At 31.0% G+C, this 18808-nt stretch overlaps 2 protein-coding genes and 1 long non-coding RNA gene across 3 annotated transcripts; 1 reads left to right on the top strand and 2 right to left on the bottom strand.

Annotated features, from left to right (window-relative positions):
• Nucleotides 1-3303: 3303 nt before the first annotated feature.
• Nucleotides 3304-5684, bottom strand: LOC108459081 (cytochrome P450 704C1-like). The gene is made up of 6 exons (XM_017758446.2): nucleotides 5306-5684; nucleotides 4854-5069; nucleotides 4488-4781; nucleotides 4078-4398; nucleotides 3781-3984; nucleotides 3304-3712 (listed from the first exon to the last, which is right to left on the bottom strand). The coding sequence occupies exons 1-6, from the start codon at nucleotides 5600-5602 to the stop codon at nucleotides 3524-3526; spliced, it is 1521 nt and encodes a 506-aa protein (XP_017613935.1). The 5' UTR covers nucleotides 5603-5684; the 3' UTR covers nucleotides 3304-3523.
• Nucleotides 5685-6879: 1195 nt separating this feature from the next.
• On the top strand, nucleotides 6880-9459 carry LOC128284236 (uncharacterized). The gene is made up of 2 exons (XR_008274614.1): nucleotides 6880-7017; nucleotides 9201-9459. It is a non-coding gene; the product is annotated as an uncharacterized LOC128284236 (long non-coding RNA).
• A 6927-nt stretch (nucleotides 9460-16386) lies between these two features.
• LOC108459710 (cytochrome P450 704C1-like) lies at nucleotides 16387-18502 on the bottom strand. The gene is made up of 5 exons (XM_017759110.2): nucleotides 17926-18502; nucleotides 17543-17836; nucleotides 17108-17452; nucleotides 16815-17015; nucleotides 16387-16728 (listed from the first exon to the last, which is right to left on the bottom strand). Exons 1-5 carry the CDS (start codon nucleotides 18451-18453, stop codon nucleotides 16525-16527), a joined length of 1572 nt encoding a protein of 523 aa, XP_017614599.1. The 5' UTR covers nucleotides 18454-18502; the 3' UTR covers nucleotides 16387-16524.
• Between the last annotated feature and the right edge of the window lie 306 nt (nucleotides 18503-18808).

The following is an 18808-nucleotide window of genomic DNA, read 5'->3' as shown; positions in this document are numbered from 1 at the left end:
AAAAGAAAACCCTAATCCCACCTACTCCACCACCCTTGTTGGCCACCCACCTTGGCCACCTACACCACAATGCCACCACTCCACTTGCACTTACAAAAGGAAGAGAAAAGAAAGATAATATAAAATAAATTATGTAACAAGACTATAATAGCCATCAAAACACAATGTAAAAGGACTCTTTTTTTTCTTCATCAATACAAAGGAGAGGAGGAAAGAATTGTATTTTTGAAAGGTTTTTTTGATAAAAAAAAAAAGAGAAGAATGTAAAAGCAAAAGGTTTGCAAGCAAATCTGAAATAAAAAAAGCGAGTATTGAAGAAGAAAAGATTCAAACGCGTAAGGTTTTTATTTCTTTTTCCTTTTATTTTCACTTTTTGTACATATAAACATTTTTCTTTTTTTTCTTTTCTTTCAAAATAGTATACATATATTTAGATATAAAATAAAAAAAAACAAAAATAATAAATTTTTAAATTTCAGCCATCACAAGACGGTGGTAATGACGATAATAAAAGGCAATGACTGCTACCGGTCCGACGCCCCTTTAGTCTTGTGGGACCATGGCGGAATGGGGAAAGAGGAGAGAGTTGAGAGCTTTGTTTTATTTTTTATTTTATTATTTTTACTATTATTTATATTATTATTATTTCTCATGTACATATTATTATTTATATTATTATTATATTATATATACCTCTCCATTTTTTTATATTATTACTATCATTATTGTTACTTCTATTATTTTTATTTCGACTACTATTATTATATATATATGTATTATTGTTTGTATTATTATTATTATTATTATTATTATTATCACCCTTATTGTTATTACTTTACTTTTGTATTCTAATATATTATTAATATTACTTATATTTTCATTATTTTTGCTATTACTATTATTATTATATATTAGTGTATATTTTATGTATATATATATTTTTATATATAGTATTATTATTTACTTTACTTTAATATTATTATTATTATCATTATATCTAACCCAATAATAATTCTTTCATAAAAGTAATATTCCGTATTTGGTAATTGGAGACAATCATGCCCTAACTTACTGGGTTTCGATTTTTCTCCTTTAACCTAAATAACGGAATGCTCTTTTAAATTGCGACATGAGTTTTGAAAAATGCTTATTCTCGGAGATACGAGGTGTTGTGCCCTAACTTACCGGGTATGGCATTTTGTTACCTCGAAATAAGATTTTTGCAAGTAAAGGCAATATTCGGTGTTCGGAAATTCGAGGAAACGTGCCCTAACTTACCGGGTTTCGATTTTCTTCGTTCACCTTAACTAACTGAATAACCTTTTGAAATACACGAATTTTTATATAAAAGGCAAGCCCGCTCTCGAAAATTTAAGATGTCGTGTCCTAACTTACTGGATGTGACATTTATATTGTGAGACGAGAAGGTCTTTAACATTTGAGCATTTTCTTTACAAAGAGGGATCGTATTTTAAATTCTTTCAAGTTTTCAAATTTTCGACACTAAGACACTAATTAATCAACTAGGTACCAATTTTGGGCGTATCGAGGGTGCTAATCCTTCCTCGTGCGTAACCGACTCCCGAACTCATTTTCTGATTTTCGTAGACCAAAAATTATCGTTTTAGTAAATCTTAACTTTTATTAAAATGATTAATTTAAGGTGATCCGATCACACCTCATCAAAAAAGATTAGTGGCGACTCCTCTATTCGTTTTTATTTCCAAAAATCTAAGTCGATTCCCGTTTTTTTCCAAAAAGAGTATTCCGTTATTTAGGTTAAAGGAGAAAATCAAACCCAAAGAAGTTAGGCACGATTATCTCGAATTACCAAATACGAATATTACTTTATGAAAGAATTATTATTGGGTTAGATATAATGATAATAATAATAATATTAAAGTAAAGTAAATAATAATACTATATATAAAAATATATATATACATAAAATATACACTAATATATAATAATAATAGTAATAGCAAAAATAATGAAAATATAAGTAATATTAATAATATATTAGAATACAAAAGTAAAGTAATAACAATAGGGTGATAATAATAATAATAATAATACAAACAATAATACATATATATATATATAATAATAGTAGTTAGAAATAAAAATAATAGAAATAACAATAATGATAGTAATAATATAAATAAATATGGAGACGTATATATAATATAATAATAATATAAATAATAATATATACATGAGAAATAATAATAATAATATAAATAATAGTAAAATAATAAAATAAAATAAAAATAAAACAAAGCTCTCAACTCTCTCCTCTTTCCCATTCCGCCATGGTCCCACAAGATCGAGAAGGCCGATCGGCAATACTGCCTCATTGCCTTTTGATGTTGCATAATTAATTCTAAGTAGGTGGCGAATTTAAAAATGTATTATTTTTGTTTTTTTTTATTTTATATCTAAATATATGTATACTATTTTGAAAGAAAAGAAAAAAAGAAAATGTTTATATGTACAAAAAAAGTGAAAATAAAAGGAAAAAAAATAAAACCTTAACGCTGCTTGAATCTTTTCTTCTTCAATACTCGCTTTTTTATTTCAGATTTGCTTGCAAACCTTTTGCTTTGACATTCTTCTCTTCTTCTTTTTTTGTATCAAAAAAGCCTTTCAAAAATACAATTCTTTTCTCCTCTCCTTTGTATTGATAAAGAAAAAAAAAGGTCTTTTACGTTGTGTTTTGATGGCTTTTATAGCCTTGTTACATGATTTATTTTATATTATCTTTCTTTTCTCTTCCTTTTGTAAGTGCAAGTGGAGTGGTGGCATAGTGGTGTAGGTGGCCAAGGTGGGTGGCCAACAAGGGTGGTGGAGTAGGTGGGATTAGGGTTTTCTTTTCCTGATTTTTTTTTGGGGTTGGGTTAGTGTTTTGGGCTAAGTTTTGGGTTAAGGGTTTTGGGTTTGTATTAAGTTTTAATTGGGTAGTTAGGTTATGTTTATTTGGGCCCAAAATTGGGCTTGTACAGCTATTGTATGTTTGTTTTGATATGTCAATTAGAAAGGACTTTTCTTTAAGGACTACAAGATATAGTTGCAGATGAATTTTGATGAGAGTTTTCGTGATAACTATGGAAAGAATTTTGTACTCTTTTTGAGTTTACTCTATGAGAATTTATACGTTTACTACATTTAGATTTATTTTTTTCCTATTGTATTTTTGTTTGTTTACTTATTTAGTAAAAAGTCGAAGTCTCTTTTACCCATGATTTTTCCTTTCTTAATGATTTTCTACACAAATATTTGTGTATTTCTACTTTTTCTTATCCGTTGTTTATACTGAATGATCCCTAACAGTTTATTTGGATGCAATTGCATGCTGTTCACTTAACAATTTATTTAGCACTTCCCTGAACTCATTTTCTTCGGACAGAGAAGGTTCAGGTTTCACGTGGTATAGATATATTTAAAGTGTGGAATTGCTAGGTACAATGAACCGAGCCGGTTAGTAGATGAAACCCTTGGTCGAACAAGAAGCAAGGACCTGGTTTTAAGTCCGACATCGGTGAAATGCACGAACGTGAAGGCCCCCGTCTATATGAAGATTGATCATCGTCCTGTATGTCACTTCTCTATTCTCATCACTCAATTTGAATACGAAGCAGCGGAGAAGAACAGCTGAGAAAATCTTCATCTGTCTATAGGCAAAGTCCTTACCCAGACACACTCGAGGCCCTGCCTGTTAATCGAAAACAAAGATCAACCGTAAAATCACACCAGTGAAACAATATTCAGGAATTTTCATACCTGGAAAGCTGTAAACTTGAAGGGGCTTTCTGATCGGAACATGCCGTTCTTGTCGAGCCATCTCTCGGGTCTGAACTCCTCTGCATCATCACCCCAAATGAACTTCATTCTACCCATTGCATAAGGTTGATAAACAATCAAATCATCTTTCCTCACACTAAAACCATCTGGCAGAGTATCATCAGAGAAACATATCTTTCCATCCTGCAATTGAAGTGATTCACAAATAAATTTTTCTATAAATGAATTAAGGAAATTTCAGTAAGAGAATTCAAGATTCATGGCAACTTTCCTTACCATAGGAACTGCCGGGTAGAGCCTTATAGTTTCAGTTATAGCTGCATGAAGATAGTGCATTTTTTCTAAAGCCTCTTCTCTCAGGCTAGCAGCGAATTCATCAACATCTTTAACCTCCATTGATTTTGTTGCTTCCTTCACTTCCACGGCAACCTTTTCTTGAACATCAGGATGTTTGCAAAGCATGTATATAAACCACGACAGAGTGGACGCTGTTGTGTCTTTTCCAGCACCTGTGAAGTTAATAATTGTATCTCTCAAGTATTTTGGGTCAGTGTCATTCAATTGGAGGTATCTAGTTAAAATGTCTTCCTTTTTTATCTGCAGAATCCCATAGAAATACAGATCAGTTCAGAATTCTACTTCAATTCTTCATATAAAAAGCTCAAGTAGCTCTATTTTTTACTTACTACAGCCGAATCGTCCTTGGAGTCGCGTAGTTGCTCAATCTTGTTATGGATCAGCTTAAACACAAAATTGTCAACCACTTTTATATTTCTCTTTAATGCAGCTTCCGATCCGATGTTAAGATATCTCTTGATCTTCCAAAAGAGATCAACGTATCGGTAAACGACCAAAACACTTGCATTATCAAAAGCAGTTGCAAACTCCTTGCCTTCTACATTGGATCCACACATGCTGTCTAGTTCAACCCCAAATGCAACTTTGAATATTGAATCCAAAGTCGATTTCATAAACAAGTCCTGCATAACATTGCGTTAAGTAACAGTTTTGATTTTATATATCACCCAAACATTTCCATTAGGTGAACTTACTTGCATATCCATTGTCTCATTGGAATTAGCTGCCTCAGACACTATATTGGCAAGTCGTGCCACATTTTTCCGAAAGACAACACTGCTGAAATCTCTCAACACCTTTGTTGAGAATTCATAGCTTGATGCCTTCCTCTGTTGACGCCATTTATCCCCATCCACTGTGAAAATTCCCTCACCAAAAAAATCCCTTAGCAGGCTGTGATTATACTCACCCTGCACACCAATTGAAAAACCAGAAACCTGTCATTTAAAACACCACTCTGCCCCTTTTGGGTACCCATATTGTTATCAAAAGCCATATCATTTTACGAGCTACTCATCAAAGTGAAACTATAACTGACATTATTAATACTGACTAGATTAAAAAGCTTTTTCCCCATCTAAATCTGGGTATTCCTAAATTCAAGCCAACAAATTATTCTGCGTGTTTTGGATGAGCAGGGAAAGACCTTGCCATAATTATCGAAGTTGGTTTTGAGTATATATTCAACGTTGGCAGGTTCCGAGGTATGAATCTCACTCCTGTAAGGAGAAAGTAGCCTGTAGGTCCGATACTTGGCTGCAAGATGAGCCATATAATGATGCAATCTATTAAAGTTGAGTAGCAGGTTAATAATCGTGCCGGCAACGGGGTGGTACTTGTTCTTTGTCTGTTTTTGTTTCAATTTCGCAGTGAAGAAGGTGAGGGAGATTAGGGAGAGGAGCAGAACCAAAGCTGTAAAGGTAAATGAGTAGGAGAAATCCATGGGGATGGAACAAGATGAGGGAAGCACTTCCCATAAATGTTCTCTTTTATGCTTCAAGGACAGTATGTTTGAGGCTCACACTATCACTACTAATTTTATTATTTCACGGCGGATATTATTGAAGCTAATTTCTTGTTTTTTGTCTCATTTGGTTATGTCTACGATAACTTGCAACTGTCGTGACAGATTGATTGTCTGTGTCCAACACTCAAATTCTTTTGGGGTTTTTTTTATTGGTAAACTAAGTTTATCTTTTCATCGTTCAATTTTAAAAAATTATGACGTAGTTATTAAATTATTTAAGTTTTTGAACTATTTGAATTTTTTTATTTAAGTTATTGGGTTCTTTAAGTTTTTTTTTTTAAATTTGACTAGCAATCCCTAAGCGACGATTCAATCATCAATATAGTAGATTAATACCTATCAATGAATAGAAGAACATATCTTAGATCCAAGTCAATCTGACGTTCAGTGTCAGAGATTAGAGAAGAAAATTATTTGAATTTTAATTTGCAAATTCGTTACATTCAAAACTATTTCATGAAAAACTGAATTGTAGAAGAGAAGAAGAATAAGAGCTTTCAATTAGTGCAGGCGGTGCAAATAAAAGTCATATAATAGCGATTTTAACATCTCGGTAACTTAAATAAAAACTTTTGAATTGCTCAGTGACCATTTTGAAAATTTTTGGAGTGATCAAAACGTAAATTTACTAATAGTTTAGTGGCCTTAGTAGCTTACCCCCTTTTTTTTTCATTTCAGGCCCCCTTCCTCCTGAAAATGAAAAAAAAGATATTCAAAAATTCAAAAAAGTAAAACCTCCTATTCGAGTTAAACCAATTCAACTTTTTGAATTCCTCGTAGAAAGAGATTTGGCTAATGAAAAAGCTTTCAAGGCCGCCCAATATCCTTTCTTTTTCCAAACATTTTTTTAACGTAGAAGTACGTTTTTGTAACAGCCCAATTTTGGGCCTAGTCGGAACAGTGGTTTCGGGACCACTATTTCGAGGCCAGAGAAAATTATTTTAGTATTAATTTATGTGTTATAATATAATTTTATAAGTGCATGTAAATTTTGGTAAGTTAATTTTAGCAATTTCTAGTCCAATTTCGAAAAAGGACTAAATCGCGTAAAAGGTAAAAGTTGTGTTTTAATACCTAAAGGTGTTAAATTGCCTTGTATCTTAAATTGGGGGTCTTTAAAGTGAAATTAGGCCATTGAAAGTGTGATGGCCATGGGAGACAAAATTGTTGAAAAGTCAAAATTAGGTGAAATTTGGTCACCAATTTTGACTAGTTTTATTATTAACAAATCAAAAAGAAAAAGCTATCATTTTTCTCTTCTCCTTCACCGAAATACGCAGCAAAGAAAGGGCTTTGAAGCTGGAAAATTCAGCAACATATTTCCCTTGCTTGTAAGTGATTTTAATGTCTTTGCTTGATGATTTTTACATTTTTGGAACCCCTAAAGCATGAGCTTTCATATGAGGGATCTATTTTAAAAAATGATGAAGAGTCTAGGGTTTTACCATGAGAGTAAATATGTTGTTTGCTGTGTTTTTATGGAAGATTATGAGTCCTAGTTGTCTAATAAACAACTTTTGTGAAAGAAATTGCATGAAAACACCTTAAAAAGGGCTAGATTGCTAAGTTGTAAAATGAGTTGTAAATGTGTGAAATAGTTGAAATTATGAGTTGTTATAGTTATGAAAATGGTTCATCTAGACTCAAGGAGTAAAGAAATGTGATAAAAATTATTTTACGAGCCTAGGGGTAATTTGGTAATTTTGGCAAAATATAGGGGCAAAATTGTAAAAATTGCCCAAGTGTGTCAATGGACTAATTTGATCAGTACATTGTTTTAATAAGTTGAATGTGATATTTTAGATGATGAAAATCGATATTTGGACCTAAAACGGAAAGAAATCGATTAAGGGATAATTACGTCTTTTTTTTCACCTTTGTGGTATCGAGGTAAGTTCATGTGTAAATAATGTAGCATAATTGTTATTTTTAAGTTATTGATGTTAAATATATGATATGCTGATTTTTATCATGAAATATATGCTTTGTGGTTATTTTCGAATAAAATGCAAGTTATGTGTATTATCTGTTAAATATAAAGTGCTACCGAGTATTGGTTTCGGTATTTTACGGAAGATGGCAAGGATATATGTTCAAGGAAAATCCCGTTTGAACCTTAGGAATAGATTAGAATACAAGTGACATGTCACTAGGATGGTTGAGCATCCGAACTCATTGAGTTGAGTCCGAGTTCACTTATGGATGCGAATGTTCGAACTCGTTGAGTTGAGTCCGAGTTCGTGAGATGTAACTAGGCATCCGAGCTCGTTGAGTTGAGTCCGAGTTCACTTATGGATGCGAACGCCCGAACTCGTTGAGTTGAGTCCGAGTTCACTTATGGGCGGGATACATGGTAGCTTGGCTACATATGTGACACTTATGTGCAAACTTTCCATGTATCCGAATTATATTCCGATGTGTTCAACGGGTAAAATTCTACTCAAATGGAGGAATACTCAAGATGAAAGGGACGTATTGGTAAATGTTGTGAAATGGATACTTTGAACAGGTATGTACTTAACCCTCGGGTTGAAAACTCGACATAACAACAATATGGTAAGATGATAAATGAAAATGTGATATGAATGTCTCGGTGATGATTATACAAACGATGTTGTATTAATTTTGTGAACAATGATCATGAATGAGTAATTTAGCTTTAACAGATTTGAGTTACTGCAGTAGTGTAACTTTCAAAATACACTAAAAATAGTGAAAAATGAGTTAGAGGCAGAATAAAATATGAGATTAAAGCTTAATGAGTCTATTTTCACATAAAAGAAACAGGGAAAGAAAAAGAATTCCATATTGTGTGATATTTGAATTCTTGTGAAACAGGATCTGAATGAATTCGAGATCCCCTGTTCTGACTTTATAAATTCACCAAAAATTTTGAAAAAATTATTAAGAGTCATACCTTACATGCATGGATTCCTTATTGAGTCTGTTTTTAGGGGAAATAAACGCCATGGTCGTTGGAATTTTGTACAGGGAGAAATTCGGTTTGTAGTGCACAGGGGTTAGAGTGGTCATACCCTGAAACAGGGGAGATTTTAACTAATAAACTGTACTAATTGGCCCAACCAAAAATTCTAGAAAAAAATTAGTAAGTAGACATATGAGTCTAGTTTCAAGAGAAATAGACGAGAACATTATTCGAGTCTTGTACTATAAGATAATTGAACTTTAGTACAGAAGGGTCGGAACTGTCAGATAGTAAATCAGGGGTAACTTTGAGGAATAAACTGTACTATTCGGCTTAACCAAAAATTCTGAAAATTTTATGAAAGAAAGGAAAATAAGTATAGTTTCAGGTAAAATTAACGGAACTTAATTCGGAGTTTCGTAACTCCAGATATAAATAATTTAGTGACCGTTGCTCAGAAAGACAGCTTGTAGTGAACTTGAGAATATGTTGTAAACATTGATAAAACAAGTTAATGAGTGCTTATTGTTTTCATATGAACTTACTAAGCGAAAGCTTACCCCCCCTCTTCTTTCCCATGTTTTCTAGAGTTTCTAGGTTAGCTCGGGTTGGAGGCCGTCAGGGATATTATCACACTGTCAAGCTAACGCTATTGGTATAGTGATTTCAAGTACTTTGAGCCTATGGCATGTATAGGAGTTTAAATATTAGAGTATGTGATATGGCTTTAACCATATGTGTTGGCCTATTTTGATTATGGGGTTGTAAATCTATTTTAATTATGCATGCATGTGGTATGGTATTATGTGATGAGTTTATAATGATTATAGTATGAATGTGGTAAAAATGTGAGTAAAATCTATGATATCTATTGCATGTGAAATTGCCATAATCATGACATGTTAGGAATGTTTAAGTACCTAATTTTGTCATGTTGTATGTTATTGTATAAGTATGCGTGTATCTATTGTGAGTGTGACAAAATGGCTTGGAAAATAGCCTTGTATTTGTCCAGGTTTTTGGACACGGGTTTGGGACACGGGCGTGTGCTCTATACCCACACGGGCGTATGAAGCCTTGATGCAAGAGATTTTCTAAGTTTTTCATGAGTTCTCGGTTGGGTCCCGAACCACTCCGGATGTATGTTTTGGGCCTCGTAAGCCCGTATATAGGACAGATTGTATGTGAAAATAAAAGTTTTTAATTATTTGAGATTTCATGGCCTGCTTTAGTATGAAAGTGTTAGTAATCGAGTAGCACCTCGAACCCGTCCGTGTCGACATGCGGGCGAGGGTGTTACGATTTTGGAACTACCATTCAAAAAATTAGTTATTCAGTGCTATAGTTGGATGTCAAAGACATCTATTTTTAAAACAAAAAGATCGGTCTTTTGATGGGCAAGGGCGAAGCCAAAACAATTTTGTAAGGGGCCGGATGAAATTTTAATTTTTTATGGTCTATATCTTTATAATTTTTAAAGATTAAATTGAATTTTTATAATTTTAGGGCGGGCCAAAGTGTAATTTTACCTTTACTAGTTTAAAATTTTTAAAAAATATCAAGGGCCTAAATAGTAATTTTACATTTTAGGGGGATCGGGGCCCCTGCCTCCCCCTAGATTCACACCTGTTGATTGGTAAACTACAAAGTTGGTCACTTAACTTTCATAAATTTTCATTTCGAGCATTAAAAAAAAAGTTTGCATTTTAGGCATTGTTGTTAAATATAGTATTCATTTTAGTCACTCGCTATTAATTCAATATTGTTGTACATTTATAGAGAAAAGCTTAGGTTTCATCGTTACAACTGAGTTGCTCAATTCCTTCCAAAATGAAAATTTATTAAGTTTAAATGATTAAAATAATTGCAAAATAATATTGAATTAACAACGAGTGACCACAATGAAAATAGTTTTTACCAATAACATCTAAAATATAAACTTCCTTTTATGCCCAAAATAAAAATTTATGAAAGGTTGGTGAGGATATGTATAAAGTATCCTATACAAAAATAACTCCAAAATGTATATTTCTATTTATAATGTTGGAACTATATATAATGTTTACAATTTTTAAATTGAAAGATAAATATATCTATATATATTGACAATTAAATTGAAAGATATTATACATTTAAACACATTGAAACTTATAATCTTTAGATTATTGTAATAACAATGATATCTTAAACTTAAATTTTTAAAACCAATTGTGAAACTTGATTTTATTACTGATTTGGATAATAAGACAAGTCTAAAACCATATATAATTTCTAATGAAATTCTCCAGCAACAATATTTAAATTCTACAAGTCTTTTCCTATTAGGCATGCTTGGTTGAATAAAAAATGGGAGAAATAAAAGGATGTTGAAAATAATTTGATTTGAAAACGATTTTCTTATACAGCCAAAAATTAAAATTTTAAAAATTGAACCTATTTGTGATATTTATAACAAATAAACCCTAAACTGAATCCGTACTTGTGTTTTTCGATAGACAGATTCTTATCATTCTTGGCTTCCAACCAAACAACCTTCTCCGCTATTCTCGTAGCATGAATTGTTTTGAGTGTGGGCTCAAATGATTCGAATCAAAATACAGAACTAAAAGTAGTTTTGTTTATTTAGATGTGAAAACGGAAAATCTCTTCTTAAATAGAAACTGACAGAAATTATTATTCTGGTTAATAGTTGAGAATAAATCTCTATCTATTTTCGAACAAAGCAACAATATCTTAAAATTGTGCAAATAGCCCTACTGGTTCAATCTATTTATAGAAAGTGGAGGTAGAACTCTTGTTGAATTGTAGAAGTTTATTTCAACTAAAAAAATAAACTTCTAGTTTATTTAGGAGTATATGGGGCAACAACCCTAGTTATTTGAGTTATTCAAGTCAACCCGAATAAATAGCAATGATATCCATAATCATGACGATGCTCCTTTTACTTGATCTTGTCATGGTCTCAACTTCCCCTTGGTGGTGGGTTTTTTGGTTGGAGACATGGAAACTTCCCTATCTCTCAGGCATATTGGATGGTCTTCTCTCTCACTGTGGCTACCAGCGACGATTGGTGGGGTAGTTTGGTTAAAGTTTGTTTCTTTTTGGGATAAAGGTTGTGTAATGACCCAAGATTCACAGGTACCGAAAAAGTACAGTATCGGGCATCCGTCTTAATAAACCAAATTAGTAAATAATTATTAGGAGTAATTATGAGTCTAGTAGTGAACTTAATTAAGTTTTAATTAGGTGAATTTAGCTTAATTAATAGTAATAAGAAAAAAAAGACTAAATTGAATAAGAGTTAAAAGTTTAATTATAAATTAAAAGGAATATAAAAAGGACCAAATAGGCAACTAAGCCTATTTGGGAAGATAAGCGACAAAATGGAGTAAAAATCTAAGATTTTACTTAAACAATGATTATATAAATATTTAATTTAGTTATAAAATTTTATTAAATCAATTTAAAATAATTAGATTTTTATATGATAAATATAGTATGATTTTGACAAGTGGATGGTGATAAAATATACAAATGTAATAATAATATGTATACAATTGTAACATAAATATTTAATTACTTTTTATTTAAGTAAATAGATATTTATTATTATTATTATTATTATTATTATTATTATTATTATTATTATTATTATTATTATCATCAAATAAATTGAATTATGACAAATTTAGGGTGGAGATAAAATTCATGTGTAATAATATGTATAATACAATTGTAATACATGTATTGTTTATTAAAATAGATATTTATTATTTATTTATTATAAATAATTTTTATATAAGATTTTATATGACAAACTAATTAAAAGGTGAAAATATAATATAAATATTTGTTAATAAAAGATATTTTATTATTATTATTATTATTTTTATTTTTATTTTTATTATTATTAGTGTATATATATATAAGAAATGAAACAAAGGAAAAAAAGAAACAGAGGCATTCGAAACAGAGCAGGAAAAAGAAAAAACTGAATGTTTAAGGTTTAAAGCTTTGGTTGATAAGTTAATTAAGCCATTTTTACTTAATTTTGATGTTTTAGAAGCTTTAAAAAAAAGTTTTGTTGAAATAAAGTTGAGGTTTTGGAAGTTCATAGGTTTTTAAGCATGGTTCATGTTGAACAAATTGTTGAATTAGGGATTTAATTAAATGAATTTCAAGTTAGAATTGATTAAGGGATTAAATTGTAAAAGAAGCTATAAGTTTTACGTTAGAGGGACTAAATTGAAAGAAACTTGAGATTAGGGTTTTACTATGAATATTTGATGGTTAGGGTGAATATGATAGGAAATTGAATAGAAATGAAGTATGAATTGAGTTATAAAAGTAAATGAGTTAATTAGGATCAAATTGAAATCAAGGTTTGAATTAAATAGAAATTCAATTATTTATTGTGAATTAGTGATGTATTAATAGTATAAATTATTTTAATTTTCATAGCTAATAAGGAACCCGAGGCATCGGCATTGAAAGGAAAGGAAAAAGTTATCGAGGAGTAACTGAATAAATCCGGATTTGTATTACTATAATTCAAGTTATTTTTTATTAAATGTTAAATTTTTAATTATATGTATGGTAAGTAAATTATGAGGCAAGTATTATTATGAAATTGAAAAGGAAATTGAATTGATGGATAAGTATTGATATAGAATTGTATATTAATGAAAAGTGAAATTGAATTGGTTTGTAAATGAATTGAAAGTGATATTGAATTGAGAAAGTGAATCGAATACCCTATTAACTAGTCAGGCTGAGTCGGATATAGTTGGGCATGTCATAGGATTAGAAGTGTTCAGGGATGCTTCGACCTCAAGTCGATGAGACACTGGGTGTCACTATATTACTTCGGATAGATTCGATGAGGTACTGGGTAACAACTTACTTCGGCTTAGCCGATGAGACACTGGGTGTCAATTATTTACTTCGAACTATCTGATGAGGCATTGGGTGCCATACTGGAGTATTTGGTTGGATTCGTGTATCCGCTAAAGTTTGAGTCTGTTAATAGCGGTAATTAAAGGAAAGGTTAAACTGAATAAAATGAATTGATTGAGCCATTGAAAGAAATGTGAAAATGGAACGTGAATTAAAAAAAAAATGTGATTTGAATGTGAGTATAAAAATGGAAAGCATGAACCAATGGTTCATGAGATGGATAATGGCTCAACATAAATGTATATGATTTCAATTGTTGATTAACTAAATTGAATTGTATGAATATATTGAGAATGACAAATTTATGTTTGAATTGGTTTAGTTAAAAAAAAAAAGAAAATAAATAAATAAAGTTATATGATTGAATGATATGATTATTATGTTTATAATTTGAATTATGGTAATACCACTGAGTATAAAATACTCAGCGCACGGTTGTTTCCGTATGCAGGTTAATAAGTATTCAGAGTTTCGGTTCAGCATCCAGGCGATTCCGACTCCAACACAAAACTCGGTGATGTATTCTTCTTTTGGTAAAAGTGGAATGTACATAGGTGTTAATTTGGTTAATTTAAAATGCTATATGATTTTTGTTGTAAAGAATGGTATTTGGTATTTTGGTGTTTAAACTAATGAAATGGTATGAAAATTTATATGATATACATGGTATAATTGGTGTTAAATTTAGAATGGATAAATGAAATTCTAATTTAATTTTTAATGGTAACATAAATGTTATAGGTATGATTTTAATACAATTAAACATGAAATTGTATTGGTTGAAATATTGGTTTTGGATTGGTCCCGGTTTGAAATTGCAGGGAAAGTTAGATATTTATAAAAAAGTTATATTGAGTTTTAAAAAAAAAAATCCTCAGAGCACCTGAACAAGTTTTGATTCCCCTCTAATACGTATTTTGGGCTTTAAGTGCCCAATTAAGGGACTTTATAATTATTTTATAATATAATATGTTCAATAATTATTTGAATATTAATTGTAAATTGTTCGATTATCCGGTAATGCCTCGTAACCTTGTTCCGGCGACAGTTTGGCATTAAGGGGTGTTACAGGTTGGGCTTGAGTTAAACAAGTGTATTTACTGCTTGATCTCTTGATCTGATTTGGAACATTTGCTTATAATTTTACCTAGAGTTGTTCATAGGTCAAGTCGGGCCAATGCTCGGTTTCAAAAATATTTTATATTCAAGTCTGATTTTGGGCCGGCGTGATTCATTTAAAAAGCTCATTTTATTATTAAAATATTTTATAATATTTTTAATTGATATTTTATATATTTTATTAGGGGTGAGCGTTTGATTGAATCGAGTGAAAAAATTTCGAGTTAACGAATCTTATTTTATCATCCTAAATCGATTCAAAAATTTTTCGAGTTGAGTCGAATGATATTATTCGAGTTAAAATAAAAAATTAAACATGCCAAATTAAAATATTGTTATAGCATAACTAATTTAATATTTTAACTTTCTTTATATTTTTTAGGATTTTTAATTTTTTATAATTTTGTAAAACTATAATTTTTGTAATTTTCATAAATATTTTGAATTTTTAAAATTATTTTGAATGTTTTGTAATTTTGTTGAGAGAGTGACTAATTTGCTCATTTTCAAAATTGACAGGGACCAAAAAGGTATTTACACTAATATGTTATTCGAATTATTTGAGTTATTTGAATTGTAAAATTCAACTCAACTCAAACTTGAAACTCGAATTACTTATTCACGTTGACTTAGATAACTAAAATAATTTGATTCGATTAACTCGAAATTCAATTTTTTTTAATTTTTTCGAATTGAATTTTTGTTCATCCCTATATTTTATAATTAAATTTAAATTTAAAAATATTTTTATTATTTAATTGAAATTACAAAATTCTTATCTAAATTCAACTCCACTATCAAATCAAGTTGAGTACCCAACCCTCAAATAGGATTACTCTTGATTGAGAAAAAAAAATCATAAAATTTTAGTGAAAATCAGTTGTCAAACCTAATTTCACCACTTATGGGCGGTTAGATAAGACTAAAACTAGATAATTTCTAATGAAATTCTACAAGGACAATGTTTAAATCCACAATGCTTCTCCCTTCCCATCCCTACAGTCTATAGACAAACAATAAATACTCATCCGCGGCTCACCCACTTCCAATCATTGTAAAACCACAAAGGAAACAAGTTACAAAATTGAAATTAAAATCCAAAGAAATACATATATAAAAGACTGTATGAATACTTGTCATACCATTAAAAAGTAATGTTGCTACGAAGGCAAATGTTCACGGATAGAAGTCACATTGTTGGACGTCAACACAGATCTTGCACACTTGTGCATTGGATTTGTCATTAGCAATCTTGTCCTTCTATTAAGTTAAAAAAAATGGATATATTTCAAATCAAACATAAACTTAAAATTTAAAATTAAATGATACATTAAATTTTATATGATATAATTTAAATTTTAAATTTTATATAAAAGTAAAATGATGTAAAAATTAAAAAGTAAAGTAAAACTTAAACAAAGAGAGAGTGAATGGTAAAATTTCTATAAAAACTTTGAAAATATGAAAGTCAAGATTTAATTCAATTAATTTGATTAAATTTTGAAGAGAAAGAATAAAAGTAAAATATTATGGTGAGGGTGAGAAATCCTAATATATACATATATAAATAATAGTAAGTAGAATACGATTGGCCAAATTCTGCCCATGTACACCTTAGCTGCTGCATTTTCAAGATTATCAATCTGGGCTCAAATTTAGTTATCAGATAGCAATGATCAAAGTGTATTATTTTGCGATCTTGACCCAAGTTTCATCTTCTATATTATTAGAAAAGCAAATAAAATTTACAGAATCCAGTTCTTATGCTGTGTACACAGAACCAGAAGCAGAAACGAAAATATATTTTGGACATTTTTCAAGGATCTATTATAATTGCTCATGTCGTGAAGTTGGTTTGAGTTGTCCTGGGAATAGCACGAAGATGAAGCCCACCTTTCATATGCAGAGTGAATGTTACTTTGTAGATTGCATCTTTCGATTCATCCGCTAGTTTGAAGCGAAAAAAATGAAGAAGTGCGATTGTGAATATCTTCATTTGTCGATAAGCAAATTCTTTACCTAAACAAATTCGAGGACCCGCCTGTAAACAATGCAAAACCCAAATCCAAAATTATGTACTACATATATAAAGATATGTATTAAAGAGGGAGTAGAAAGGGTTCAAACATGAAACGATATGAATTTAAAAGGCGATTCGGGTTGAAAAACTCCGTTCTTAAGCCATCTTTCCGGTCGAAAAATCTCAGCATCTTCACCCCAAATGTAAGGCATTCTACCCATGGCGTAAGCCAAGTAGTTAATCTCTTCTCCTTTCTTGATTATGTGGCCATCTGGTAAAATATCATCCTCCATTGCACACCTCCCATTCTTGTAAGTACAATAAGATTATACCAATGTTATGGGTTGAATAAAAAGTTGAACCAGGGAGAAGACATTCAAAATAATAAGATATTATATACCATTGGAGTTACAGGGTACAATCGCAAGGTCTCAGTTAATGCTGCATGAAGATATTGCATTTTTTGTAGGGTTTCATCAGTTAAGGTTGCTAAGATATCGTCAGTATTAGCATGGTATTCTCCGCTGCCGCTACAGGTGCAGTCTATCACTTCTTGTGCAACTTTTTCTTGTATCAACGGGTTCTTGCAGAGCATGTAAAAGAACCAGCACAAAGTGTTGGCAGTTGTATCTTTACCGGCAATCATGAAGCTAAAGATTATGTCCCTTAGATATTTATCACTCATCGTTTCTGGGTTCTTCTCTTTCTCTGCTAAAAACCTTGAAAGTATGTCTTCTTTAACATTCTTAAAATCGCCAAAAAAGGAAAAAAAAAAACATTTAGCAATAATACTATACATTTAAAACTAAATTTAGCGCAAAAAGATATGACTCACAAGATCAGGGTTCAATACTAGTTGCTTCTTCTTGGTTCTCAGAACATCGTAAATAAAATTATCAATGACTTTGATGTTTCTCTTGAGGGAAGCTTCAGAGCCAAGGTTAAGAACCCTTTTCAGCTTCCACAAGGGATCAATATAGCGAAAGTAGAGCGACTGTGTTGCATCATCAAAAGCCTTAAGAAAGGTACTCCCCTCATCATCTTCATTGCTTGATAAACTCTTGCAATTCAAATCTACTCCAAACCCAACTTTAATTATGGATTCCATAGTGTATTTCATCAACATATCCTACATACACACCAAAAAAAAAAAAAAAAAACCCGTAAAATCAACACTCAAACTTAATGTAAAAAGAAAGATTTCAAAGCATGACTTACTTGGAATTCAATTACTTGACCAGACATTGATAGCTCTGAGACTGCTGTCACCAGTTTGGAAGCATTTCGTTTAAAAACAGAGCAGCTAAAATCTCTAAGAACTTTGGCTGAGAACTCATAGCTGGCAAGCTTCCGCTGCTGCCGCCACTTATCTCCATCAACTGCAAAAATCCCTTCTCCAAAAAGGTCAGAAAATATTTCATGGGTATATTTACCCTTTCCGTAATGTTCAAAATTAGTTTTCAATATGTGCTCTACGATTCTTGTATCAGTGGTGTAGAGTTCGCTACGTCCTAAATCAAGTAACCTGTAAGTGTGCAGTTTTTTGGCAACTTGGGTTTGGTAGTCGTAGAGATAGTCGAAGTAAAAGATCTGGTCGAAAATAGTGCCCTTTACAGGGGCATATTTCGGGTCATTGATGGATTTCCCACTCAAGATTTTGATGACAAGAACAGATAGAATGATGAAAACGAAAACAAAGAAAAATGGCAAAGCTATGAAGAAGAAGATAATAGTTAGAATGCCCATTTTCTTTTAATTACCTATATACGTAACAGCCATCTACTTATACATAAATGAGTTTGGGTTTTCTTTTATTTAATAATTTCCTATTTATGCATAAGCATAAATTAACTTTCATTAAATATCAATACGTAAGATAATATTCCTTCGTTGTTGAATCATAAGAAAAATCCAATCCTCCATCTACCAAGTTATTTGTCCAATTCAAATGTTATACTACATATTCCACTTTCATTACACCAATCTGCCTCTTTCGTGATTTTAAATACTTCTTGTAAGCATTTTTTGATTAATGTAGCTCTACTTGTAATTATTTTAACTACAATGAATTAACAACATTATTAAATATTATCTTTCTCTA

The sequence above is a fragment of the Gossypium arboreum genome, chromosome 11 (assembly GCF_025698485.1).
Source record: "Gossypium arboreum isolate Shixiya-1 chromosome 11, ASM2569848v2, whole genome shotgun sequence".
In the NCBI taxonomy this organism is placed as follows: domain Eukaryota; kingdom Viridiplantae; phylum Streptophyta; class Magnoliopsida; order Malvales; family Malvaceae; genus Gossypium; species Gossypium arboreum.
The sequence above is the reverse complement of the archived record's forward strand: the minus strand, read 5'-3'. Positions and strand labels throughout refer to the sequence as shown.